General features: G+C 56.0%; 1 protein-coding gene across 8 annotated transcripts in view; it reads left to right on the forward strand.

Moving 5' to 3' along the window:
• Positions 1–27,659, forward strand: part of FAM53A (family with sequence similarity 53 member A) — a 36,813-nt gene extending 9,154 nt beyond the window's left edge. For 2 of the 8 annotated variants that reach the window (XM_030924274.1, XM_030924272.1), the window contains exons 2-6: positions 6,285–6,357; positions 7,340–7,580; positions 12,973–13,027; positions 14,769–15,514; positions 27,128–27,659. In XM_030924274.1, coding sequence (XP_030780134.1) covers positions 7,506–7,580; positions 12,973–13,027; positions 14,769–15,514; positions 27,128–27,442 — 1,191 coding nt within the window. In that variant the 5' untranslated portion in view covers positions 6,285–6,357; positions 7,340–7,505 and the 3' untranslated portion in view covers positions 27,443–27,659. Of the gene's footprint in view, positions 1–2,522; positions 2,573–4,034; positions 6,369–7,339; positions 7,581–8,645; positions 8,701–12,972; positions 13,028–14,768; positions 15,515–27,127 lie in introns of those variants that run through there. The other 6 variants (XM_030924273.1, XM_030924279.1, XM_010384340.2 and 3 more) reach the window with 5 other exon arrangements.
• The last annotated feature ends 235 nt before the right edge of the window (positions 27,660–27,894 follow it).

Genomic DNA, 27,894 nt, shown 5'->3' on the forward strand with positions numbered 1-27,894 from the left:
CCCTCCTAGGGGTCTGCAGGGCACTGGTGTGGCCAGAACCCGGGAGCGAGGGGAGACGATGGGGTAGTTGGGGGATCAGGGTGAGGATTTTGGCCTCTGTCCTAAGGGCTGAGGAGCCTGTTTCTGGGGGCCAGAGTGCCATGATCTGCTTTCTGTTGAGGTCAGGCCAAGGGTTGCCCAGTGGATGGGAACGGGTGTAGGCTGCTGCGGCCCTCCAGACCTTGAGGATCAGGCTTGAGCTGGGTGCAGAGGTGGAAGAAGAGGCAGGGGAACCCCCTGGGGTTGTCGGCTAAGTCACCAGTGCGGTTACAAGGAAGGGAGTTACAGTGCGGTTACAAGGAGCCTTTGGGAGTGAGGACGGCGACTTAGTGCAGGAAAAGTGGAAGTGAGTTCGTTGTAGCCGTCCTCTGAAGTGAGCCCACTTAGTGTGGGGAGAAGGCATCGCCTGGGCTCAGGGCGGTGCTCGTGGGCTTGGGAGGGACCGCTTCCTGTTCAGAGGGGCCGGTGCTGAGAGGTCCTGGAGTAGGGGCGAGGGATGGCCGATGCCGGCTGTGCCTCCCGGAGCTCAGGTTGTGGTCCTCTCCACTGGCTCCCACTCCTCACCTGTTGGTGGCAGGGACAGTGAGTTCCAGCAGCTGGAGCCAGGTTTCTCTCACTTCCCACGTCTCTTCTACATCTACCTCGAACCCAGAGGTCTGTTTTCCCACTTGTCCTGGCCTTTGTCTCCTTTTCCAGGCCCCTCTTGTTTAGCTTTCAGTCCTGGCTCCAATGTCACTGCCTTAGAGGGACCTCTCTGATTGCCCCTCGAAAAGACTGTCCTGCCATGGTGGGGTCCTGCGGCATCCTCACCACCACCATCCGTCACAATTTCCATATCTCTGGGCTTTCCCAGCTCCGGCAGGGGCTTCCTCTGGTCCTGAACTCCTCCTTCCCCAGACTTCCCTCATGCAGACTGGTCTCTGAGAACCACCAAGCGGGAGGGACTTGCTGTCCATCATGCCTCATGACTGGCGCTGCATCCTCATGTCTCAGTTTATTGTAAGGGGAGACGGGCCTGGCATTGTGTGTGTGGAATTGCATCCCCCAGGAGGTTAGGTTCAAGTCTGCACCCCCAATACCTGCAAATGTGACTTTATTTAGAAATAGAGTCTTTGCAGATGCTATTGTAATTTATTTTTTTTTTTTTTTTTGAGATGGAGTCTCACTCTGTTGCCCAAGCTGGAGTGCAGTGGCATGATCTCGGCTCACTGCAACTTCCACCTCCTGGGTTCAAGCAGTTCTCCTGCCTCAGCCTCCCAAGTAGCTGGGACCACAGGCATGTGCCACCACACCCAGCTAATTTTTTGTATTTTTAGTAGAGACAGGATTTCACCGTGTTAGCCAGGATGGTCTCGATCTCCTGACCTCGTGATTTGCCTGCCTCGGCCTCCCAAAGTGCTGGGATTACAGGCGTGAGCCACCGCGCCCGGCCAGATGCTATTGTAATTAATGTAAATTAAGATGAAGTCATATGATTAGAGTGGGCTCTCACCCAATTATTGGTGTCCTTCTAAGAAGAGAGTGATACAGAGACTCTATGGCAATGGGAAGAAGGCTGCATGGTGACAGAGGCAGAGATTGCAGTGGTACAGCTACAAGCCAGGAAATGCTGAGGACTCCTGGAGCCACTGGAAACTGGAGAGAGGCTGGAACCGGTTCCCCCTCAGCCTCCAGAAGGAGGCAGCTGTTGATACCTCCGTTTTGGACTTCTGGCCTCCAGAACTCTGAGAGTAAACTTTTGTTATTTGAAGCCCATCAGTTATGGGAGCTTGGTATAATGGCCCTGCTGGCATCTTGGAAGCCAACACACGTGTCGGTGACGACCTGAGTAATGCCTTCCTTCCTGCGGGAAACGCGTGTTCCACAGGAGGGTCTCCTCCCCTCCCTGCGCAGCACTCACAATCCCTGTCTCCTGGACTCCCGGCAGGGAGCTGCTGTTGGCAGCAGACATGGTCCCTCCTGTGCTGCATGCACCTCTCGTGTGCCAGAGCTGCTGCTCGGACACCGCTAGGTGTTCCGCATTGGCGCTGCTGGACACTTGCCCTGGCTGCTGCTTTGGAAGCACACTTTATCTGATTTTTTTTTTTTTTTTTTTTTTTTTTTGAGACGGAGTCTCGCTCTGTCGCCCAGGCTGGAGTGCAGTGGCCGGATCTCAGCTCACTGCAAGCTCCGCCTCCCGGGTTTACGCCATTCTCCTGCCTCAGCCTCCCAAGCAGCTGGGACTACAGGCACCCGCCAACTCGCCCGGCTAGTTTTTTGTATTTTTTAGTAGAGACGGGGTTTCGCCGTGTTAGCCAGGATGGTCTCGATCTCCTGACCTCGCGATCCACCCGTCTCGGCCTCCCAAAGTGCTGGGATTACAGGCTTGAGCCACCGCGCCCGGCCAATTTTTTTTTTTTTTTTTTTTTTAAACGGAGTCTCACTCTGTCACCACGCTGGAGTGCAGTGGTGTGATTTCGGCTCACTGCAACCTCCGCCCCCCCGGGTTCAAGTGATTCTCCTGCCTCATCCTCCTGAGTAGCTGGGACTACAGGTATGTGTCATCACACCCAGCTAATTGTTTTGTTTTGTTTTTTTTTTGAGATGGAGTCTCACTCTGTCGCCCAGGCTGGAGTGGGTGGTGTGATCTTGGCTCACTGCAAGCTCTGCCTCCCGAGTTAACGCCATTCTCCTGCCTCAGCCTCCGGAGTAGCTGGGGCTACAGGCGCCCGCTACCATGCCCGGCTAGTTTTTTGTATTTTTAGTAGAGACAGAGTTTCATCGTGTTAGCCAGGATGGTCTCAAATCTCCTGACCTCATGATCCGCCCGCCTTGGCCTCCCAAGGTGCTGGGATTACAGGCATGAGCCACTGTGCCTGGCCACGCCCAGCTCATTTTTATATTTTTAGTAGAGATGGGGTTTCACCACATTGGGCCAGGATGTTCTCAATCTCCTGACCTCATGATCCACCCGCCTTGGCCTCCCAAAGTGCTGGGATTACAGGTGTGAGCTACCACGCCCGGCCTGTCTGATATTTTAAAGTCTATGAGTTATGAGAGTGTGACTCTTTTTTTTTTTTTTTTTTTTTGAGACAGATTCTTGCTCTGTCGCCCAGGCTGGAGTGCAGTGGCGCGATCTCAGCTCACTGCAAGCTCCACCTCCCGGGCTCATGCCATTCTCCTTCCTCAGCGTCCCGAGTAGCTGGGACTACAGGCGCCCGCCGCCGCGCCTGGCTAATTTTTTTTTTATTTCTAGTAGAGACGGGGTTTCACCGTGGTCTCAATCTCCTGACCTTGTGATCCGCCCACCTCGGCCTCCGAAAGTGCTGGGATTCCAGGCGTGAGCCCTGCACCCAGCTGCAAGTGTGGCTCTTGCACACACGTGTCATCGTTTCTCTATCGAGGGCGTGCAGACCCTCCAGGCGTTCACATCTCACGTGACCACAGGCAGTAGTCACAGCCAGGACTGCGGCGTCAGTGTGGCGTGGTGCTGGCATCTGACGGTGCTCAGGCAGATTTGGGACATGTCCTCCCTGCCCTTTTTCTGACCCAGGGTCACGTGCTACATTGGGAACCCCCCCCCCAGTCTGGGCGGGGCCTCCCGAGCTCTTTCCTGACCCGATGCTTCTGAAGGTTTCTGGCTGGTCATTTTGTAGAGTTGGCCTGTTTTGAGATTGTCTGACATTTCTTCAGAATTAAATAATCAGGTTCCAGGCCAGACGTGGTGGTGATACATGCCTGGAATCCCAGCACTGTGGGAGGCTGAGGTGGGCGGATCACCTGAGATCAGGAGTTTGAAACCAGCCTGGCCAACATGGTGAAACCTTATCTGTACTACAGATATAAAAACTAGCCGGGTGTGGGGGCGTGTGCCTGTAATCCCAGCTACTTGGGTGGCTGAGGCAGGAGAATCGCTTGAACTCAGGAGGCAGAGGCTGCAGTGAGCTGAGATCGCACCACTGCACTCCAGCCTGGGCGACAGAGAAAGACTGTCTCAAAAAAAAAAAAAAGGGGAAACTCAGGTTCCTGTGTTTGCGGAAGGAGGCTCGGGGTGTTCACATTGATCGCTGGGTTCAGGTGCCTGCCGGGTACCCCTGCTGTTACTGTTTTTCCTTGGTGACTGCCGAGCATCTTTTGGGGGTCACTTTGAGGCCGTGAGCTCTGTTTCTCGCCATATGTTCTCTGCGGGTCCAGCATCATGGATGCATCTTGCCTGAGACTGTTGTGTTGGGATGTTGGTCAAGTGATGGTTTTAAAGCACTTCCCTCCTTCTCTCTGCACTCACTAGTGGCTCCCCACCGCCCCGTGAGGAGGTGCTTTCCCGCCACCCCCACCTCACCTGGGTCCGTGGGTTCCTGGGTTCCTGGGTTTGTGGGTGCCTAGGTTTGTGAGTTCTTGGGTTTGTGGGTTCCTGGGTCTGTGGGTCTGTGGGTTCCTGCGTTTGTGGATTCCTAGGTTCGTGGGTTCTGGGTCCGTGGGTTCCTGGGTTCCTAGGTTCCTAGGTTCATGGGTTCCTGGGTATCTGGGTTCATGGGTTCCTGGGTTCCTTTGTTTGCTGCCAGTTGCTTTGCTCTGTGTTACTGGCAGGCTACTGGGGAGCCATCCTCACTTCCTGCACCTCGACAGGCTCCAGCTCTTTTCCCTGCCCCAGCCCTGCAATCAGCCATTTCTACACAGACTGTGAAGCCTGTTTTTAAAATAAAACCCTAGTTATTATTTTTTCAAGTTATAGTGTGGCTGCTGTCCCCTTTCTAAGGTTGTGTGTGTGCTTTGTGCAACCAGGAGGGTTCAGAAGGTGGGTGTGCAGCCCCTCGTGGTGCACGGTGTGAAGGGAGCTGGCCCTCGCCCTGCAGGAATGGTTGGTGGGATTAGGGAGGGAGGCTGACTTGTCAGCCATAGAGCTGCGTCCTGTGAAGGCTCTGACGCTGAGACAGAGGTGAGTCCGGGCCGTGGCTGTGAGCTGGGGGCTCTGAGCTGGGACAGAGGTGAGTCCGGGCCGTGGTTGTGAACTGGGGGCTCTGAGCTGGGACAGAGGTGAGTCTGGGCTGTGATGTGAACTGGGGGCTCTGAGCTGGGACAGAGGTGAGTCCGGGCCGTGGCTGTGAACTGGGGGCTCTGAGCTGGGACAGAGGTGAGTCCGGGCCGTGGCTGTGAACTGGGGGCTCTGAGCTGGGACAGAGGTGAGTCCGGGCCGTGGCTGTGAGCTGGGGGCTCTGAGCTGGGACAGAGGTGAGTCCGGGCCGTGGCTGTGAACTGGGGGCTCTGAGCTGGGACAGAGGTGAGTCCGGGCCGTGGCTGTGAACTGGGGGCTCTGAGCTGGGACAGAGGTGAGTCCGGGCCGTGGCTGTGAACTGGGGGCTCTGAGTTGGGACAGAGGTGAGTCCGGGCCGTGGTGTGAGCTGGCACCCCAGTTGCTGGTGGCTTTCCCCAGCTGACATTGACCAGCATTGGGTATGCAGTGTGACTGGCTCTGATTTGTGCTGCTTAGTTTGAGACAATTTGAACGGAGCCGCTGCTGCGGAGAGACCTCCTTCTGAAGCATCACAGTGGGCCCGGCTGACCGTGACCCAGCGCAGGACACCCCTCTTGGAGTCTGGGGCTCTTGGCTGTGGGCTGGAGATGACAGTGGTGGCTGCCGAGGGTGGTGGGAGTGGTCAGCCCCGAGCGCGTGATTTCAGACCCAGTGAGCCAGGTGGGCACAGCCTTTAGCTGATGTGTTGTGTCCTCTGGCCTGGAACAGCCCCATGGGTGGGTGGCACCTATCAGGACCTGTGCACAGACCCTGCCTGGATTTGGTCTGCCCGGTCTCCTGGACCTGGCAGCAGCAGGGCTGTGCCTGGTGACGGGAAGGCTCCGAGCCAGGCCGGGTGGCCCACTGTGCACGTAGCTGCTGTGTTGGTGGCGCCTTTGCCCTGGCCCTTGTTCAGGAAGATGCTGGCTTTGGGACTCTAGGGAAGTGCCCATTGGTTTCTGTCGAGAGCAGTTGTATGTGCACATTTTAAGTGTGGAAGGCAGGTATTGAACCGGGTTGAAACCTTTCCAGCATTGGCAGAAGTGTGCGTGTGAGTCTCCTTTGCCCTCTTACTTTACTGGCAGGTGGCATGGCCCAAGTGGCTGGCGGTCCTTCCGATGGGGCGGCCCACGTGCCTCCCACATGCCAGGCTTTTGGGGCAGATGCTTGTGAACACTGCTGCCTATGGGTTGCTTTCATTGGTGGAGGTGAGGCCTCAGCTTTGGCGTCCTGTCAGCCCTTAATCCTTGCCTAGGAGCAGTCTGTGGACCCCAGAAGACTGGCCGGAAGCTGGAGCTGGGCGGCAGCGGAGGATGCGCACCTTGGAGGTTGTGTGGAGGTTCCGTCACTGCTGTCTTAATTCCCAGGCACTCTTCTTTTTCTCTGGACATTCCTTTTTAAGGGTGTCCTGGTCTTCATGGAGGTGCCGTGTCACTCCAAGGGCAGAGGGCTGCTGCTGAGGAAGTCCTTACCCTCCCACCTAGGGCTCTTCTCCAACTTGCTGGTTTTGCTTGTTTGCCCCTTGTCTGTTTTGGCCTCTGTTGGGTCTGAACTAGGTGGCCTTGGCAGCTCCTCACACCCAACAGTGGGAGCCTGAGAAGGGTCAAAGCTGGGGCAGGTTGGGGACACGCTGGGTGCAGGGCCACCTTGCTGGGCACTTCGGCCCGTTGGTGTCTATTGGGAGCAGCCCTGGGGCAGCCACGCAGCCTCTGCCGGCAGTACAGACAGAGCTGTCCATTCCTGGGGCTGAAGAGCTCAGGGCCTAAAAGACCCCCCTGAACCCTTGCCCTTCCTCTGCCGGCCCCTTGCTGTCAGCAGACCAGGTGCAGACCCTGGTAGGCTTCCTTTGCCCCAGCTTCAGTGCAGAGCGCTTGCCCTGCTGGCTGGCGTGGGAGTGGGAGGGGTGTTTGGCCACTTGGAGCGGAAGAGGGTGGATAGTCAGGGTTTCTGCATTCCTGGCTTGATACTGGCTTTCCAGCAGCTTCCCAGCTTCCAGAATGTCCTTGCCATCATCTTCCATCCTATTTCCCCTTTTTTGGAGCAGGAGACTGGGGTGGCCTGTTTTCTTCTTTCAGTTGAGGCTTCCAGGGGGTGAGATGGGTCTAACATGTGCCTTTGCCTTTAGCTAGAAGACCACCGTGATTAGATTTTCCAGAAAAGAACTTGCATGGTAGTTTTGAAAATGGGAGGGTGTTTGTGAGGCAGGATATCAGAAATACTTTATACACAGGGGACCTGGCATGTAACAGAAACATCAACAAAATGATTTTACGTATAATCACGTGGTGATTTATCTCTTCTGAGAAACAGGCACAAATCCTGAAGAGCCTGTGGGCACAGACCGCTCATCTGTAAGGAAAGTGGAGACATGACCTTGAGATTTGGCTCAGAACTAGCAGTGCCGGGGCCTTCGAAAGTCTGATGTTCCAGCACTCCAGTGCCTGTTGGTGTGGACGGAGGACACGGGGCCCCAACCATGGTCACACTTATCACTGAGAAGCTACAGAGCCAGAGCCTGGACGACCTCACCTGCAAGACCGAGGCTGGTCCGGTAAGCAGCTGCGGGTGGCACGAGGCTGGGTGCCCCTCCCCCGTGCTGTCACAGGGGAATGGCCACACTGGGAGGTGGAGGTGAGGGCTAAGTTCTCAGGGGCCTGGGAGGCACTGCCGGGCCAGGCATGGGGGTGTCTGGTGCACAAGTGGGTCCCAGAGCCCATCAGTGTCATCACAGCGGATTTTCAGCATCATTTAAAAAAAACAGGCTTATTAAAAATGCCAGCCGGGCACAGTGGCTCACGCCTGTAATGCCAGCACTTTGGGAGGCTGAGCACGCAGATCACTTGAGGTCAGGAGTTTGTAACCAGCCTGGCCAACATGGTGAAACCCCATCTCTACTAAAAATACAAAAATTAGCTGGGCGTGGTGGCAGGTGCCTGTAGTCCCAGCTACTTGGGAGGCTGAGGCAGGAGAATGGTGTGAACCCGGGAGGCGGAGCTTGCAGAGAGCTGAGATGGCGCCACTGCACTCCAGCCTGGGCAACAGAGCGAGACTCCATCTCAAAAAAAAAAAAAAAAAAAAAGAAATGCCTTGAGTTGCTATTTAAAAAGATAAGGTTTTACTGAAAGGCTGACTTACACACGGAAGCTGGCGCCCCAAGCGCAGGTGTGCCTGTTACATCCAATCAAGCAGCAGCATGTGCCCCACTGGCCTCCCTGTCCCTCCCCTCCTAGCTCCACCTCCCAAGGGAGCCTCTGTCTTGGATTTGATCACCACATTAGCTTCCCACAGGCAGATTAGGCAGATTGATTTTCCTACAGTCATGGTGAAGTGAACTTTGGATGTGCCACCTTCGGGATCCCCCCCCCAGCTGCCCTGGTTAGAGGGCATATCTAGAAGGAGGTGGCTGATGTCTAGCCTGGAGGGTCTTGCCAGGCCCTCAGAGCCAGCAGGGGTGCTTGGAACACCTGCCTGTCCTGGGCCTGGCTTGGCCGTGGCTCTGGAGGCGTGAGCACGCTGCATTTGTAGCCCCGTGCATGTTATGGAAATGAGAGGGTGAAGGGAAAGCTGTGGGTCTTAGGCCTTTGGGCCGGACACGTGTGACCCATCTTCACCGCAGGGGGTTCCAGCGACTGTCTGAGGGTCCAAGCTGAAGCCTCTCCTCCCGAGAGCTGGTGAGCATGGGCGTTGGGCTGTGGGAGGTGACATGTGGCCTGAACCTTTGCAAGCACTGCTTATGGGGCCTGGCGCTCAGGGCCACTATGACCGAGGTGACTGTGGCAGTGCTAGCTGTGTCCTGTAGTCAGTATGTTTCTGGCTGTCAGCCCACGGGTAGGGGTGGCTGAGGTGAGGAAGGCAGTGCTTGCCTGATGTCTCAGTGCCTTGCTGGCTGCAGAGCCATGTTCTTTCCAGACACCGTGGCCAGTTCCCATTTTTTCTTTTTTTTTTTTCTGGAGACAGTCTTGCTTTGTCATCCATGCTGGAGTGCAGTGGCACCATCTCAGCTCACTGCAACCTCCGCTTCCCGGGTTCAAGTGATTCTCATACCTTAGCCTCCCGAGTAGCTAGGGTTACAGGCACACGCCACCACACCCGGCTAAATTTTTTTTTTTTTTTTTTGAGATGGAGTCTTGCTCTGTTGCCTAGGCTGGAGTGCAATGGCACAATCTTGGCTCACTGCAACCTCTGCCTCCCAGGTTCAAGCAATTCTCCTGCCTCAGCCTCCTGAGTAGCTGGGATTACAGGTGTGTGCCACCAGGCAACGCTAATTTTTATATTTTTAGTAGACAGGGTTTCACCATGTTGGTCAGGCTGGTCTCGAGCTCCTGACCTCATGATCTGCCTGCCTTGGCCTCCCAAAGTGCTGGCCTTACAGGTGTGAGCCACCGTGCCTGGCCTAAATTTTGTATTTTTAGTAGAGACAGAGTTTCACCATGTTGGCCATGTTGGCGAGGCTGGTCACTGATCTGCCCACCTTAGCCTCCTGAAGTATTGGGATTACAGGCATGAGCCACCGCGCCTGGCCCCATTTTTCCTTTTGATTAAATGGAGAAAACGTTTTTAAGGAATCTCTAACCAAGACCAAAGGATACAGAGTGGCACGTGCCTGTCAGATGGCTGTGTGCCTCCGAGGACATTTTTGGCAAGTGGATGTCAGCCAGGGCGTGGATCGCTTTCCAGGGAGGTGGCTACACAGCTTGGCTGCCGGGCCTGTGAGATGTCTGGACAGATGTCCTGGTTTGGAGTGACCCACGGGCCCCCACATCCTCTGTGCTTTAGGTGGCCACTCTTAAACCTCTTGTTTTCAGCTTTGATTTTAGATACGGGGGGTACATGTGCAGGTTTGCCCCTTGGGTATATTGCACTCGGGTTGTGAGCATAGTACCCAGTAGGTAGCTCTTCAGCCCCTGCCTTCTTCCTCCCTCCTGTTCTTCATCTCTTTACGGAGCACTTGTCCATTGACAGAGAGAAGGCAGTGTGGGTAGTTCCTCGGTCAGCCTCAGCCTTGGGACAGGATCCCTGGGGGCCCTGCAGGGTGAGTGGTCATGAGGGTTCCATCACAGCCTGCTCCTGCTCCTGCTCCTGCTGACCCGGCTCTATTAGTGGCCAGCCAGGGCCACTGTTGAGTCTGTTGCTGTCGAAGATGGTTTTTCCCAGTGACTCTTGTTTTCTTAAAACATGGCCTGTGAATATGGCGGTGGTTTCTTTCTGAAATGGGAGGACAAACCTTTTTATCCCTAAATGTAAACCTTTTTACTTTTTTTTTTTTTTTGAGATGGAGTCCTTGCCCTGTTGCCCAGGCTGGAGTGCGGTGGAGTATTAGCATGTCATTGCAACCTCTGCTTCCAGGGCTCAAGTGATTCTCCCGCCTCAGCCTCCTGAGTAGCTGGGACTACAGGGGTGTGCCACCATGCCCAACGTATTTTTTAATTTTTAATTTTTTTTGAAAGGGATGGAGTCTTGCTCTGTCGCCCAGGCTGGAGTACAGTGGTGCAGTCTTGGCTCACTGCAAGCTCTGCCTCCCGGGTTCAAGTGATTCTCCTGCCTTAGCCTCCCGAGTAGCTGGAATTACAGGCACCGCCACCATGCCCAGTTAATTTTTTTTTTGTATTTTTAATAGAGATGTGGTTTCACCATATTGGCCAGGCTGGTCTTGAACTCCTGACCTCAAGTGATCCACCCACCTCAGCCTCCCAAAGTGCTGGGATTACAGGCATGAGCCACCGCGCCCAGCCTTTATCAGGATTTTAAAATTTTATTTATTTATTTTCATTTTTTAGATGGAGTCTCACTCTGTTGCCCAGGCTGGAATGCAGTGGCGCGATCTCGGCTCACTGCAACCCCTGCCTCCCGGGTTCAAGCGATTCCCCTGCCTCAGCCTCCTGAGTAGTTGGGATTACAGGCACATGCCACCAAGCCCAGCTAATTTTTGTATTTTTAGTAGAGATGGGGTTTCACCATGTTGATCAGGCTGGCCTTAAACTCCTGACCTCAGCTGATCCACCCAAAGTGCTGGGATTACAGGCCTGAGCCACAGCACCCGGCCGGGTTTTTGATCTTTGTGATGAGGACAGCGTGATTGCCTGTGTTGAAGAAACCCAGTTACTCAGTGATAGATTGTTTACATGTGAGACCAGCTCGCCCACGTAACTTGTGAATATCTAAACACAAGTTACTTCTAACATTCACGGAAACAAGTCAGTATTTTAGATAGCCAATTCGTTGTATAAAAATAGAAATTGATGTTTTCTTTCTTTTTTTTTTTTTTTTTGAGGCGGAGTCTCGCTCTGTCGCCCAGACTGGAGTGCAGTGGCGCAATCTCGGCTCACTGCAAGCTCCGCCTCCCGGGTTCACGCCATTCTCCTGCCTCAGCCTCCCAAGTAGCTGGGACTACAGGCGCCCGCCACCTCACCCGGCTAGTTTTTTTTTTTTGTATTTTTAGTAGAGACGGGGTTTCACCATGTTAGCCAGGATGGTCTCGATCTCTTGACCTCGTGATCCGCCCGTCTCGGTCTCCCAGAGTGCTGGGATTACAGGCTTGAGCCACTGCGCCCGGCCAGAAATTGATGTTTTCAAAGGTGACTTAAAATAGTATTTTTATGAAAAATAAGTGTAGACAGTTGTACAGAGTAGAAACTCAAACATTCATGTGTGAGTTTTTGTGTGGAAGTATGTCTTCATACATACCCACGGCCCGGCCTCAGTGAGCCAGCGAGGCGGATGCCATTAGCTCAGGGCTCCTTGTTTGATCTGTGCCTTCACCCAGTCCCCTCCTGCCATGATTTCATAGTGCATTCTAGACCTACTTTCTCTGCAGATATCTCATTCTGTATCTCCAAAAGAGAAAGACTTTAAGACACATGACCAGAATGTCATTTTCACACCTAAAACCCTCAGAGATTCTTTAATATCTCTAAATATCCTGTCAGCGTTCAAACTTCCCCAATTGTCTGAGTTTAAGAATTTGTTCAGGGAGTCCAGATTCAGGGCGTCTCATGTCCCTTTTCTCCGTAGGGAAAAAGACACAGTAATGGCCTCCAAGCCGCGATCTGCCAAGCAGCTCCCTGAGATTTCATGGGGCAGGGAAGAGAGCCCTGTGGCATTTCCCTTAGTGCCCTCCCTACAGACCCTCAAGTTGCCACCATGCCCAGTGGCTTTCCTGCTTCCAGGGAGGGAGACACTGCCCTCTGGATGTCTCCCTGGACCAGCGCCACACTGGTCCAAGCTTGGCTTAGGGGCTCAGGTCCTGTGTCAGAGCTGTTGCAAATGGGAAAGGGCCCCTTGGGTCTTGGCTGAAGTTCTTGCTGAAAAGTAAGTAAGTGGTGGTGAGGTTTGCAAAGATGGCTGCAGTTGAGGCTGCCGAAAGGCAGGAGGGCCTGAGCTTCAGGAGCAGGGACAGGATGCGTGCCTGTGGCTTGGAACAAAAATGTCTGAGGCCAGGCGAGGTGGCTCACGCCTGTAATTCCAGTACTTGTGAGGCTAAGGTGGGCAGATCATGAGGTCAGGAGATCGAGACCATCCTGGCCAACATGGTGAAACCCCGTCTCTACTAAAAATACAAAAAAAAAAAAAAAAAAAAAAATTAGCCGGGCGAGGTGGTGGGCGCCTGTAGTCCCAGCTACTGGGGAGGCTGAGGCAGAAGAATGGCATAAACCCAGGAGGCGGAGCTTGTAGTGACCTGAGATAGCGCCACTGCACTCCAGCCTGGGCAATAGAGCGAGACTAGCTCTTTTAAAAAGATAAAAAATTTTTTAAAAAATTTAAAAATGTGCATTTACTCAGTTGAATTTTGTTAGGTTTTAATACAACTGTGCTTATTTTAATCACTAGAAAGAAAACACCGGGAAAGGTAGAATGCGCTACAGTGATGAAAATGCAGGGATATTATTGCCGAATTCTCATGTGTCAGTCACAGTATTGAAACTTCTCTTTCCTGTCACTTGCAGTATTCTGCCGAAACCCTGAACAACAGCGGTCGTCCGTTCCCTTTGGAGCTCAATGGTGAGTGCTTTAGGAGCTGTGGCTGGAGGCCTGAGCAGGGCTGGGACCAGGCTCCTGGGCTGGGAGGGTCCTGGATGCAGAACATGAGCCTGATCTGCGGAAGCCAGGAAAGTGTTCGTGTGCCCTGCACTGGGGCATGGAGTGGTCCCTGCTGCTGTCCTCCCACAGCTGGGCCAGTGGTCAAGAGTAGTCTGTGAGCAGGACGGCTCGTGTAGAGTGCGGGCCCAACCAGGTCTCTCCCTCCTCAGCTGGTGGGGCCCAGGGGTCTGCTGCGCCCTTTCTGGAAGGTGCAAGGCCCACCCTGTGGCCACTAAAAGAACAGGATGGGGTGGCCGGCAGGGCTTGTAGTGTCAGCTGGAGTGTGCCATGGCATACTGGGTGGCCCACCTGCTGTCCGTGCCGTGGAGGGCGTGTCTGTGCCTGGCTCACCTGCAGGTGGGCCCTTCACTGATGGGGAGCAGGTGCTCCGAATATGGGGGCTGGCGGTATTCATGGGCCAGGTAACCCTGGGGTCCCAGGTCCTCCCCCAGTGAAGGTTCTGGGGCATCTCTGTTGGCCCTGCTGACCCGACTGTGACGCACCCAGCACCCTGTGTCACGCAGAGTAGGCCCGTTAGGAGGCTCACCTTGCTGAGCGCCAGATTACCAAAGTGAAGGTGTTTTACCAGATTCTCTTACAAGTAGAAGGAAGTAGGAAGTGTGAGGCCCCAGATGGCTCGAGCCCCACCCTCTGCCCAGCCTGTGGTGTGATGTCCTCACGTCAGCCTCCTGGGGTTCATCCTGCACACGGGGCCAAACCAGCTACCTCCATCCTGGCTCGGAGCCCCGCAGGGCTTCCTACACTCCTCACCTGGCCGGCCGCTCTCCTTGCCTACACCTCCACACCTCCTCCCCACAGCCCCCATCTCTCTCCTGGCCGCCCCAGAGTCACCCTAGGGCCTTTCCCCAGAGGCAGGTCTCACAGTCTCCACTCCAAGTTTCTCGGCTGGCCAGTGACTTCACAAGCCACTGGGGGAGTCCTGGGGGTCCAGATGACCCCGCCCAGGCGGATTCCATGCCAGGCCCATGCACCTGGCCTTGCTCTCAAGGCTTCTCCGAACCAGCAGGCAGTGGCAGAGGGGCTGGGGAGCACATCAGGCAGGTGGCCCCAGGACAGTTGCACAGGAAGTGAGACTTGAGGAGGGGCTCCAGGCCTGGACCTGGTGGCTCTGAGGTTTTTGAGGAGTTTCTGGGGCTCAGACTCTCCCTGAAGACCCTGGCAGCAGGTGTGACCCTGTGTTGCCCATGTTACCGAGGGACCTGAGCTGCTTTAAGAAGGGGCTGTGGAGAGTTCTGGCCAGGGAAGCTGCACATCCTTGAGATGCCTGGTCACAGAGGGAGAGGAGTGTTTTGAGGATGCAGGAAGAATGTTTTAGCAAGGCTGTTGGGAGAGCAGAGCCATGCGGTGGTTCTCAGGGAGGCACTGGTGGGGAGACTGACACCTCCTTCAGACACAGCGTCCCCTTAAATAAGCGAGCCGAACCCTGCAGCTAACCTGGCAAGGGCAGGCAGGGCTGGTGCCCACTGTGCACCATGGACATCTCAGAGAAGCACGTCCGGGGTGATGGCAATGGGGCTGTGCCCTTGATGGCTCTGCCAGGCTGTTTGCCAGGACAGATGTCACCCCACATGGTGGGAAGAGGCTGGGCCTGCCCTGTGGCTCACCTGTCTCTTCCACTGCCTCTTTGTGTCTTTTCTGGTAGACCAGAGTCCCTGGAAGGTCTTAAGTGGAGGACGGCCCATTGGAAGCCAGGCAGCCACGAGACCTGATTTCTGCTTCCTGCCGGGCCTGTCTGCTGCTGCTCACACCATGGGTCTTCAGTGGCGGCCAGAGTCCCCGGGCCCAGGTGTGGGCCTGGGTGCAGCCAGCACTGTGGACCCCAGTGAAAGTACAGGCTCGTCCACGGCCCCACCGACGAAGCGACATTGCCGGTCCTTGTCAGAACCTGAGGAGCTTGTGCGCTGCCGGTCCCCCTGGCGCCCTGGCAGCTCCAAGGTCTGGACTCCAGTCTCCAAGAGGCGGTGCAACAGTGGTGGGAGCGCAACACTGCAGGGAAGCCCCGGTGCCGTCCTGCCGAGGAGTGCCGTGTGGTTGACCAGTGCCACCTCACCCGCCACGCCCCGGCCGTCCTCGGCCAGCAGCGGCTTCGTGGACAGCAGCGAGGGCAGTGCAGGCTCAGGCCTGCCCTGGTGTTCCGCAGAGCCCTACTTGCTCTCCGTGAGGCGACGCCTGTCCCTCTCACAGGAGCAACTCGCAGGTGTGGGCACTCCCCTGCCCTCGGCCAGCAGCAGCCCCACGTCCACGCCTGAGCTCGGCCGGCACCGCGGGCTGCTCCGGTGCCGCTCACAGCCGTGCGTGCTCAGTGGGAAGAGGAGCCGGCGCAAACGGAGGCGTGAGGAGGACGCCAGGTGGACACGCCCATCCTTGGACTTCCTAAAAATGACCCGGGTGAGGCTTTCTTGTTTCCAAGGGCTCAGAAGGGCATAGATCTGGACGTGGCAGTGCTGGGGTGAGGCTGGCTGATTCTCTGGGAAGCAGCTGCTATCATCCGGCTGGTCTTCTCTGGGCTGGGAGGAAAGGAGTGAGGAGAGCCGTCCGGAGTGGGTGGGAGTGATCAGGGGCCTGTCCCAGTGTGAGAACACCCAGCTCACCCTGCCTGCCCCTGCAGAGGCAGAGCCCCACACACGGCCCAGGGTGGGCCGGCCAGGCTCGCACAGTGTGGCCTGGGGGAAGCAGCAGAACAGAGCTGTGGGTTTCTGGCCTAGCTAAGCCACCCGCCTCAGCTGCTGGGGAGCCCCCTGACTTTTTCTGGCGTGGTGATGGCTCAGGAAGTAAGAGGCTGTCCTGGGAGCCCCATTCAAGGCAGAGCCCGGGGTCCTCTCTTGTGGGAGCCGATGGGTGTCCATGCTGCAGCTCAGAGCCCAGCAGCGCCTGTGTGCCTTGGGACTCTACAGGCACCTCCTGCAGAAACTGTCTGGATGTAGGAGAGAGCCTGCACCCACTTGAAGATTCTCAGTGCCGCCCACCTGCTCACTTCTCCACCCGCCGTCACAGGCTGTGGTTGGCACAGAGTTAAGGAAGGGAACAGGACTGAGAAGGCTTTCCCAGGTCTTGCTCTGTGTTACTAAGGGGATGCATTCACCAGAGACCTCTGGGGGCCCTGGCAGCGCTCGGGGAGGGAGATGGCAGAGCCGTGACAGAGTAGGGTGGGCTCTGTGCACACTCACTGGGTCGTCTGTTTTGGGGAGCTTTGGGCAGTGGCAGAAATTAACAGGACTTCCCGATGCCAACTCTGAGTGCAAGCCAGGACTGAGTGGGGCTGTGGCTGGGGTGGGGTGGGATCAGTGTCAACTTCTCTCCTCAATGACCTGTGGCCTTGGCAACCCCCCGACCTCTTGCCCCCAGCCCCATCCTCTGGGCCACAGGCCTGCCCATGCCCTGTCTCTGGGGAGAGTGGATGTGGGTGGAGCTGTGCACAGCACGGCTGCACTGTCTTGCTCGGGTGGGCTGGACCTGGGCACCCTGTGGGGACAGTAACTGGAGAAGGGGCACAGATGGCCCACATCCTCCTCAACCTGGCCACAGCTCAGGGCTGGAGAGCAGTGTGGCTGGTGTGCTGCGTGGGATCCCCAGGGTCCTCCGGGACGCTGGTGCTAGGCCACACCGAGGGCACTGTGAGCTTTGCCTCTTCTCATCAGTGGGTTCTCCAGTCGATTCTTCCGGGGGACTTGAGGTGAGTTGAAAACCCGGACTTCCCTGCTATGAAACATTTCTGCAGAGAGCAGGGTTTAGAGAAGAAGGCTCTGATCTTTTGCTATGAGATGGGCTGACCTGGGGAAGCCAGTAGATGCTAGAAAGCTGGTGGCGAGCTTTGGACATAGCATAAGCAGGCCGTCCCTGCTTGCCAGGGCTTGGGGTGTACACAGCGTGGGTGTCAGTCCCTGCGGGGACCAGGAGGGACGGGAGCGGAGGAGGGAGCTGCCGGCTCAGCACGTTCTGGGGCGGGGAATGATGGTGGCAGGGACCTACTGATGACCAGACAACAGTCCTGCTGTGGAGGTGGCCCTGGGTTTCTCAGATGCCTTGGGAGACAGACCAGGTGGTCGGCTGAGTCGGTGATCAAGGACCCTTGGTAGAGGCTACATGGGGCTCAGTCTGGAGATGGGGTACCCCCGGCAGACTGTGAGGTGTGGGTAGCGGCAAGGACTCGCCAGACCCCGGACCAAGGCTCATGGGCACCCAGGGTGTGTGGTGTGTTGGGGAGACTGGTGGGAGGAGGGCAGGGCTGCCGTCAAATGCTGAAGTGTGTGTGTGTGTGTGTGTGTGTGTGGCATGTGTCTGGTTTATGTGGTATGTGTGTATCTGGTGTGTACGGTGTGTGTGGTGTGCGTGTGACTGAGGTGTGTGTGATGTGTGTGGCATGTGTGGTATGTGTGGTGTGTGGTGTGTGGTGTGTGTGGCGTGTGTTTGGTGTGTATGGTGTGTGTGATGTGTGTGTGACTGGTGTGTGTGTGTGACTGTGGCATGTGTGGTGTATATGGTGTGTCTGGTGTGTGTCTGGTGTGTCTGGTGTGTGTGAGTGCATGGTGCGTGTGTGACGTGTGTGGTGTGTGTGATGTGTGGCCTGTGTGTGGTTATGTGTGATGTGTGTGGTGTGTGTGTGGTGTGTATGTCTGTCTGATGCATAAGTGGGTGCCTGGTTTCTCTCTAGGAGGAGAAACCCCCGTTGTGTGGGAACTGGAGCCGTGACCAAGACTGGAGCTGCACGGGGTGTCGCATCTCTCAGATCCATGTAGCCCCGGCTTTGGGCCCCTTGCTGAGCCTGCCTGTCCCTGTCCATGCAAGCGCTGGTCACCCAGGCTGGTGTCCCGTCCTCTGGATGTTTCTCCAATTCAATCTTCGTTCCTCTTGACCCCAGTTGTTCTGCCTCAGGCCTTGATAGCCTTTTCGGCTACTGAGACATCATCCTAGTTGGCTTTGTTGCCTCTAATCTCTCTTTTTTTTTTTTTTTTTTTTTTTAAGACAGAGTTTTGCTCTTTTTCCCCAGGCTGGAATACAGTGGCACGATCTCGGGTCACCGCAACCTACACCTCACGGGCTCAAGTAGTTCTCCTGCCTCAGCCTCCCGAGTAACTGGGGTTGCAGGCATACACCGCCATGCTTGGCTAATTTTTGTATTTTTAGTAGATAAGATTTTACTATGTTGTCCAGGCTGGTCTTGAACTTCTGACCTCAGGTGATCCACCTGCCTTGGCCTCCCAAAGTGGGGGGATTACAGGCATGAGCCACCGTGCCCAGCCCTCCCTTAATCTTTTTTTTAGAGACGGAGTCTCGCTGTGTCCCAGGCTGGAGTGCAATGGTGTGATCTCGGTTCACTGCAACCTCTGCCTCCCGGGTCCAAGGGATTCTTCTGCCTCAGCTTCCCAAGTAGCTGGGATTACAGGTGCCTGCCACCACGTCCAGCTAATTTTTGTGTTTTTAGTAGAGACGAGGTTTCACCATGTTGGCCAGGCTGGTCTTGAACTCCTGACCTTGTGATCCGCCTGCCTTGGTCTCATTTGAGGTCAGGTGTTTGAGACCAGCCTGGCCAACATGGTGAAACCCCATCTCTACTAAAAATACAAAAATTAGCTGGGCATGGTAGTGGGCGCCTGTAGTCCCAGATACTTGGGAGGCTGAGGCAGGAGAATCGCTTGAACCCAGGAGGCAGAGGTTGCAGTGAACTGAGATCACGCCACTGCACTCCAGCCTGGGTGACAGAGTGAGACTCTGTCTCAAAACAAAAACAAAAACAACAAAAAAACCCAAAACCAAAAACCACCACGCCTGCGCCACCTCACAGACAGCATGCCTGTGCCACCCACAAACACCAGGCCTGTGCCATCTCACACCACGCCTGTGCCACCTCACAAACACCACACCTGTGCCACCTCACAGTCAAACACCATGCCTGTGCCACCTCAGGGGTCCAGGAGGCCGGTGGGGAGGCTCTGCTCAGGCCTCCTTGGAGCTCAGTCAGGAGACTGTGGTTACCTGGAGGCTCGACCAAGGCTGCAGGACCTGCTTCTAAGTTCACCCATGTGGCTTTTGGCAGGAGGCCTCATTTCTTTGTCACATGGGCCTCTCTGAGGGGCAGCCTGAGTGTGTTCACGATATGGCAACTTGATTTCCCATAGCGAGTGACCCCAGTGAGCGTGAGTGGGCCCCAAAGAGCCCTGTGTGAACTGGTCCTCACCAGCTGAGGTTTTGTCTGCTCCTTGACTCTGTGTAGCCCTTACTCAGTGGGAGGAAGATCGGGCTCCACTTTTTGAAGGGAGTGATTTCAAAACCTCTCTTCTCCATAAGGAGTGCCGGTCAGGAACGGTGCTTGTGGAATGGTGTTGGCGTTGGTGCTGGTTCTGGTGCCCCCACCCTCCTTGTGCTGGAGTTTGGTTGGCCACAGACAGGTAGGGGCTTACAGAGAGGATTGGCAGGTGCAGAGCTTTCTTTCCTTGTTTTCTCCTTTCTTTCTCTTTCCTTTTCTTTCCTTCCCTCCCCTTCCTCTTCCCCTTCCCCTTCCTCTTCCCCTTCCCCTTCCTCTTCCCTTTCCCTTTCAGTTTTGCTCTTGTTGCCCAGGCTGGAGTGCAGTGGCATGATCTCAGTTTAGTGCAACCTTTGCCTCCCAGGTTCCAGAGATTCTCCTGCATCAGCTTCCGAAGTGGCTGGGATTATAGACGCCCACCACCACACCTGGCTAATTTTTATAATTTTAGTAGAGATGGGGTTTCACCGTATTGGCCAGGCTGGTCTCAAACTCTTGGCCTCAGGTGATCTGCCTGCCTTGGCCTCCCAAAGTGCTGGGATTACAGGCGTGAGCCACCGCACTGGCTTGCCCCATTTTCTTCAGTGACTTTGTTAATGAGCCAGAACAGTAATGTGGGTGCTGCACACCCCATTCTGCTCGTGGGACTCAACCCCATGTGAAATAAAAGCTTTTCGTTTATTTGCTTCTTGCGGGGGCCAGGTGATACTTGCCTGCCCTGGAGTGTGCGCTGCCTTGAATTCAGCTGCTCCGGCCTGCTTGCTCACCAGCGTCATCAGTGCGATAGTAGTCACCACTTTCTGGTGAGAAGAGGGTTTATAGGGGGAGGGCCTCATCAAATGTCAGCGAAGCCCCTGAGGAGACAGGCAGTGTCTTCAGGGCCACGTCTGCAAACCCAGAGCCCTGCTGACTGCGGCTGTGGAGGATGGCGCCAAGACTTCCAAGGGGCCAGCGCTGCCTGCTCTCCCTCTTTCCAGCTCTTTGCTCATCCCATCCAAAAACTGGCTCCCACCTTTCTCCTTGTCCCACATCTGCCGTCTTGCACCCCCTCCCTGTCAGCCAACCAGTCTTCACCCACACCCACCTGCCCCTACCTGCGTCATACCGCCTGAATAGGTGGTACCTTTGGTGAACAGGTGGCTCCTAGCCTGGGTTACCTGTCAGCTCTTGGTTTGGTTTTGTTGTTTTGGAGACAGGGTCTCTTTCTCTCTGTTGCTCTGGCTGGAGTGGAGTGGCATAACCACAGCTCACTGCAGGCTCCATCTCCTGGGCCCAGGCGATCGTCCCACCTCAGCCTCCTGAGTAGCTGGGACCACAGGTGCACACTCCTGTGCCCAGCTAATATTCTCAATTTTTTAGAGACAGAGCCTTACTGTGTTGTCCAAGTTGGTCTCAAAGTCCTGGGCTCAAGCCATCCTCCTGCCTCACCTCCCAAAGTGCTGGGATTTCAGGCGTGTGCCACCAGGCCCAGGCTTTGCCACTTCCTGTTTGTGTCAAGCTCCTGTCTACCTCAGGGCCAAAAAGAAATGCTTTGATTTTTGTCTACAACTTTTATAATTGTGTATTACCGGACAATTAGTCCTGACTCTGGGTGGCACACCCACACACACCATGCACACTCACCCCTGCACTTATGTGCACACTCAGGTGCGCACCCCCCCTCATGCGCACCCCTGCACGCTCATGCTCACTCACACCTGCACCCCGGCTGTGCTGTGCTTGCACCTGGTGGACTCGGTATGTGCAGCCCAGCTCCAGTCCGGCATCCCTGGTGTGTGTTGTGCAGTCTGCGTGCACTGCTGGGAAGGTCTGGCGGTCATCCTCAACCCCCCACTACCCCCTGCCGTCTGCTCTGAGTCTAGGCTCACACCAGCTTCCCCAGGTGTCAGAGGGCTGCTCTCTTCCTGAGCAGGGTGCAGGGGCACTGCCTTCCCTGCCTTTCCCTTGGAGACAGTGCGTGTTTTCACAGAAAACATTTAGGATTTTCTGCTTTATTTTTTTTCCCCCCGAGATGGAGTCTCGCTCTCTCACCCAGCCTGGAGTGCAATGGCGCCATCTCGGCTCACTGCAACCTCTGCCTCCCAGGTTCAAGCAATTCTCCTGCCTCAGCCCCCCGAGTAGCTGGGATTACAGGCGCCCACCACCATGCCTGGCTAATTTCTTGTATTTTTAGTAGGGATGGGGTTTCACCATATTGGCCAGGCTGATCTCGAACTCCAGACCTCAGGTGATCCACCCACCTCGGCCTCCCAAAGTGCTGGGATTACAGGTGTTAGCTACCATGCCCGGCTTTTACTGGCGAAGCTACGTTTTCTGTTTTTATTGGCAAAGCTATGTGTTCAAAGCTGAAATTAAAATATGATGACTGAAAATATGTACATCAGTTATGGTTCCAGCAGAGTGTGGGAGCAGCTGCTGGTTTCTATAAAAGTGTGTGCTTTTAGGGCTTTGCAAAGCTTTTGCCACGTAGAGAAGGCGCTCAGCTGCCTCTAGAGAGACCGAGGCTGCTGCAGAGAAAGAAACACCTCCCTGTGTGGCCCTGCAGCCGGGTCACCTGGAACCTGAGGAGTTCTTCAGACAGGCAGGCAGCTTCGGGGCCAGCAGTTACCTCGCAGGCTAGAACCTAAGAACAAGCTGAAGGTGCGTGTGGCCGTGTTTACACCTTCAGGCCCACTGCGTTTTTGGAGGTCTTGGGTTTAGTGAGCAGATGGTGCCTTCCATAGCCTCAGTCACAAGGGCACGAGGCTTGTCCTCCATGGGGGCCTCTCCTGCACCTGCTGAGCTGTTTTTTTTGCACCTCCTGGATGAAAACTGAAAAACCAAAAGCTTAGAGCAGCTCCTGGTACCAAGAAAAGGACTGACTTAGTTCGTTTGTGCTGCTGTAACAAAAGACCACTGACAAGGTCACTTATAAATAAGAGAAATGTATTTCTCCGAGTTCTGGAGGCTGGGAGCCCAAGAGCCAGGCCCCAGCATGTCTGGTGTCTGGTGAGAGCCTGGCCTCTGCTTCCAAAATGGCCCCTCGGGGCTGTGTCCTCACCTGGCAGAGGAGATGGAGGACGCGGAGGACTGAGGCTGGTTCCCTCCAGCCCTTTACGAGGGACTCGTGTCCTGTGTAGGCCTGCAGGACCTGATCACCTCCCAACACCATGGTAGAGATTTGGAGGGACATGTTCAAACCATAGCAGGGACCATCAAGAACACGGAATGCTGGCCGGGCGCGGTGGCTCAAGCCTGTAATCCCAGCACTTTGGGAGGCCGAGACGGGCGGATCACGAGGTCAGGAGATCGAGACCATCCTGGCTAACACAGTGAAACCCCGTCTCTACTAAAAAAAAAATACAAAAATCTAGCCGGGCGAGGTGGCGGGCGCCTGTAGTCCCAGCTACTCGGAAGGCTGAGGCAGGAGAATGGTGTAAACCCGGGAGGCGGAGCTTGCAGTGAGCTGAGATCCGGCCACTGCACTGCACTCCAGCCTGGGCGACAGAGCGAGACTCCGTCTCAAAAAAAAAAAAAAAAGAACACGGAATGTTTGAGACAGCACAGACTGAAAATCTGGAATTTTGCAGCTGCTGATTTTTCTTGCTCGTTTTCTCAGACCTTCTCTCCATGAGCCACGCCCAGGGTGGTCAGAGGTGGTGAGTGAGGTGGTGGAAGCGAGTGCTGGGCAGGGGACATACTGCTGGGCACTCACTCCACACCTCCTGACGGGCACCGGCTGCCCCATCCGCCTTGGGGTGAGGAGCCCACGCCATCAGTGGCTGCACGGTCGGGACGGAGAGTCCCCTCCTCCTGCCTCTGTGTGGAGGGCTGGGGAGACAGGGAGGATCTTTGGCCTCCAGCTTCCTGGCTTTGTAAGGCTGTGCACCCCTCACAGCCCAAGCAAGTTGTCTGAGCGGGGCTCACTCAGCCCGTTTTATCATGTGCCGTCGGCCAGCTTCCCTGGCTAGAATGCTCCAGTCTGTACTTTCCTAATGAACCTCTCTTCTGCAGGGTTGGGAGGGGGCTCACCAGAGGCAACAAGGGGTCTAGGGTGTCAGTTCTTCTCACACTGGCCTCCTCGCCTGACACATGCACGGAGCTTGCTGTGGCCATCTCTGTCCCTGTGCCTGCCGTGGACATTCCTGCGCCCTGTGGGCCTCTGTTGCTTGGCTTGGCTGGCCTGTTCCTCCCTTTGGCAGGCGGGAGGTGCTTGGCTCTGCTTGGCTGCCTGTTTCAACACGCACTGTGCTGTGCTCCAGGCACTGGCCAGGGCCATGGGCAGCCCTCTCCACCCTTGACTACTGCCTGGCCCTGCTGCAGAGTGGCCCAGCGGCCAGGGCTGCCTTGGCTGTGAGGGGACCATGTGAGCCCCACCCACACGGTGGAGGGAGCTTGCGCTTCCACAAGAGTAAACCGTTGTTTCAGTTTGGCAAAAGCCAGAGGCTTTGGCAAGGGGTAGGTACAGATGTGGCTGAGACAGGGCCTGGATGTTTGCTGAGGGACATCAGGTCAGCTCATAGGAGGCTTCCCTGACCTTCCAGGGTCTCACCGGCTTCTGGTAGCTGAGTTAACCCACTTCAGATGCTGGAGGCCCTCCAGCTGTCAGCTGGGGCCCCTGCACTCCCCAGACTGACTGAAGGGCTTCGCACAGTTTGAAAGGCCTCTGCGCTTTGGAGCCTGATTTAGTACTTGAAGGCTTGACCTTTATGTTTTGGACAACTGTTTTGTGTTTAACCTCAGATGGAGGTGACCATCAAACCAGCGTGATGGTAGCAGGAGCTGGGACGGAGCCCCGGGGCTGGTGCCAAGGGACAGGGGGCATGAGGCGGACGGGCGGCGCAGTCCAGGCCAGCACCGGCCCCATGGGCCTCGGTTTCCATGGTCTCTACAGTATGGGTGGCCCCTTCAGCTCCATGTGGCCTTCGCTAGTGGTGTTGGGCGCTTAGTTCTGCAGCTGCCGTGTCTGTGGGCAGCAGTTGTTTCTCCTCCACCGACTGTCATCCAGAGGCATTCAGAGCCTGCTGTTTTCACGTACTAGCCGCACAGCTGCGCCCGCGAGTGCGAGTCCCGTGTCCGAGGCCTCGCGTGGCTGTTGTGCCATCTGTCAGGTCAGAGCATTCGGTCCAGAGGGTTGACCCTGAATCAAAACAAAATGTTGTGGTTTGAAATGGAAGGAGACCTGGCCCACGAAGGTGTGTAGCGTCCCAGCCACCTCTGGTGCATGCGTAGTGCAGCCTGGCGGTGCCGTGGGTTGGAGGCCATCCTGAGTGGGCAGCACAACAGCCAGAGTCTGCAAGGTCATGGGTGGCACCAGACCTAGCCAGTGAGACCCGGGCCTCCACACCATCCAGCAGGGGCCCAGGAGACCAGCCACATCCTCATGCCGGCCCTGGGGTTTGTATGTACAAGTGATGTCGATGGGCTAATTCACTTTGATTTGAATGAAAAAGAAATTATGCATCCTTATTTTCTGACCAAAACATGTGGCCACTTGTATCTTTAAAGATTTGAGTGGGGCTGGGCGTGGTGGCTTGTGCTTATAATCCCAGCACTTTGGGAGACTGAGGCAGGAGGATTGTTTGAGCCCAGGAGTTTGAGCCCAGCCTGGGCAACAAAGTGAGACCCCATCGCTACAAAAAATACAAAAATTAGACCGGCATGATGGTGTGTACCTGTTGTCTCAGCCACTTGAGAGGCTGAGGTGGGAGAATTGCTTGAGCCTGGGAGGTTGAGGCTGCAGTGAGCTATGATTGCACCACTGCACTCTAGCCTGGGAACAGAGCAAGACCCTGTCTCAAAAAAAAAAAAAAAAAAAAAATTATTCTTTAGAATTTTACTTCTCAGTGATTCACTTTTTATAGTAGAACCACAAAGACAGAAAATATGTCAATTTGTCTTTTATTTATTTATTTGTTTGTTTGTTTTTGAGACGGAGTCTGTCGCCCAGGCTGGAGTACAGTGACCTGATCTCGGCTCACTGCAAGCTCTGCCTCCCAGGTTCACGCCATTCTCCTGCCTCAGCCTCCGGAGTAGCCGGGACTACAGGCGCCCGCCACCACACCTGGCTAATTTTTTGTATTTTTAGTAGAGATGGGGTTTCACTGTGTTGGCCAGGATGGTCTCAATCCCCTGACCTCCTGATCCACCTGCATCGGCCTCCCAAAGTGCTGGGATTATAGGCGTGAGCCACCGCGCCCAGCGTCCATTTGTCTTTTAGAGCCCAATAATATCCTTAGAAAAAAGGAGCTCTGCCCCCGAGGGCCATGTGCTTTTATAAGAATCAGTCGCTGGAAGTGTTTCCAGGAAGTATTTGAGGTTCCTGTCTGTGGGGCGTTTCCTTGCTCTGGACGAAGGTGGTTTGGGGAGTTTCTTGGGTCCTGTAGAATTGGTGAGCTTGTGCTCTAGGTCATAACTTTAGGTGGCCGAGGTTGCTGTGTCATTGCAGTCTCGTCATCGGCATCACAGCGCCCCTGTGCCCTGCAGGTGTGGTTGATGGCACCCATGTGCCCTCACCCATGCGTCCTCACAAGCCAGAGCCATGAGGTGAGGTGTCTGAGGCCAGCGTGGGTGTGGTCCAGGAGGGGAGCCTTGACCCTGAGAAAGCCTAGAGGTGACCAGGGAGGTGGGGCTGGGTAGGAAGGCTGCTCCCAGTGGCAGTGGACAAGTGGCGTGGACGGTGCTGGGCACCACAGACAGGGGACTTGAGGCAAGGACTGGGAGGTGGCAGGGGGTGGGGGCCCAGGCGTGCTGAGGGGCTGCTGCCCTGGCCATGGCCATGGACTCATGCCCCAGGTGGACACACCTGCTGGGTCTCAGGGCCCTGGAGACGCCCAAGAGAGCACGCCGGGGTGGATGGAGACTGCCTGCTGCTCAGAGTGCTCCAGTTCGGGGGTACAGCCTGCGGGGACCCCTTATCCCTAACAGGCCTTGGGAAGGGGGGCTACTGAGTGATTTGACTGGGGGGCAGAGTGAGAAGGGGGTGGTGGCAGCACCTCCAGAGAGCAGAGGGAGGGCCGGAGCCTGGCACTCAGGGACCTGCTGTGGACAGGCCTGGGCGTGGCATGGAGGTACTGGAAGCTGCCCGCCTGGGACGAAGGTGGGCCTTGCCCAGGGGAGACTCCTGTGTGTGCACCTGTCTGTTGCAAGAGAAGGATTTGCATGCGTTTCTATTAGAGTAACTATTAGGAGAGGAGGTGCAAGGACAGAGAAGGTGGGAGCTGCGTCTGGCAGGCCCCTGAGGACATCGACGAGGTGGGGTTCCAGGGGCCTTATGGGGGCAGGTGGAGGAGAGACGGAGCCACTGCAGGGCCTCAGAGGTGGCTGTGAGGTGCTTGCTGAGAGCGGCCCTGGGTGGGGCTGTTGTCGGAAGTGGAGGCACGAGGCACCCTCCCTGGCCAGGCCACCTGCCGATGACAAGACTGGGACAAGGCTGTCCCCTGTGAGCCCCTGGGCGTCTTGAGACTTGCTTAGGTGTCAGGTGCCCACCAGCCTGATCCATTGGGTCTGGGCAGGGCCAGGCTGTGCGTCTCTGCCCACACCAGCTGAGCAGGGGCCGAGGAGGGCTGAGGGGCCAGCTGGTTGGGCCAGGGCGCCTGTGGGCAGGGTCTGAGGAAGGGGCTCTGCGAGCTGTGACTGGTGTACAGGGGACAAGCCCCTGCTTTGTGTGGTCTTGGGGATGGCCAGAGCTCCAGCACACCGAGCCCTCGATGGGTTGGCGGGATGCTGCCTCCCAAGTGACCTGCTAGAAATGCTTTAAGCCCATATCTTTTCTATTGCAGACTTTAAAAAATTCAAAAAGCCTTTGCTCCCTCAATTACGAAGATGACGATGAGGATGACGCCCCAGTGAAGATGGTTCTGTCCTCCCCGTGTGAATCCCGGGGCCTCCCTGGCATCACCATGCCTGGCTGCAGCCAGAGGGGCCTCAGGACCAGCCCTGCCCACCCCAACCTGTGGGCCTCAAGGGAGTCGGTGACCGGTGATGGCTCGAGCAGGAGCAACGGGGACCCCAGTGATGGGGACAGCGCCGGGGAGGAGGGTGTCTTCCTCCGGGCCCGCGGGGAGCTGGACCTGGAGCAGATCGAGAACAACTGAGGCTGGCGGGGGCTGGTTTGGGCCACTGCTGCCACCTGCACCTGCCCTGGGGCACAGAGTCGGTTTCATTTGACTTAGAACATTGAGGCATAATTTTGATTCAGTTTTTCCTGAAGAGTATTTTGCATTTTTATGGCTTTTGCAGTTCGGGAGAAAGCTTCTCTATTTTGGATGCATTTCAGAAGGGCATTTTATTAAACATGAATCTGCAAACAGATTAACACGGGTCTGTGTTCCTCATGAAAAGTCTGCCGTGCAGGGCGCCTTGAGTGCTTTAGTTGCTAGGAAACCCCAGGCGCTGGTGGTCAGGGCCCCACTGGCCCTGTGTGTTCCCTCCCTCCCGAGGGGTCACGGTGCTTGGGGCTTGTGCATGGGCATCTGTTGCCATGAACCTTGTCACCCACGTGCCAGTGAACCGCCAGCTGGTGGTCGCCTGGTTTTCCACTGACGGC

This window comes from Rhinopithecus roxellana, chromosome 2, assembly GCF_007565055.1.
Source record: "Rhinopithecus roxellana isolate Shanxi Qingling chromosome 2, ASM756505v1, whole genome shotgun sequence".
Taxonomy (NCBI): Eukaryota; Metazoa; Chordata; class Mammalia; order Primates; family Cercopithecidae; genus Rhinopithecus; species Rhinopithecus roxellana.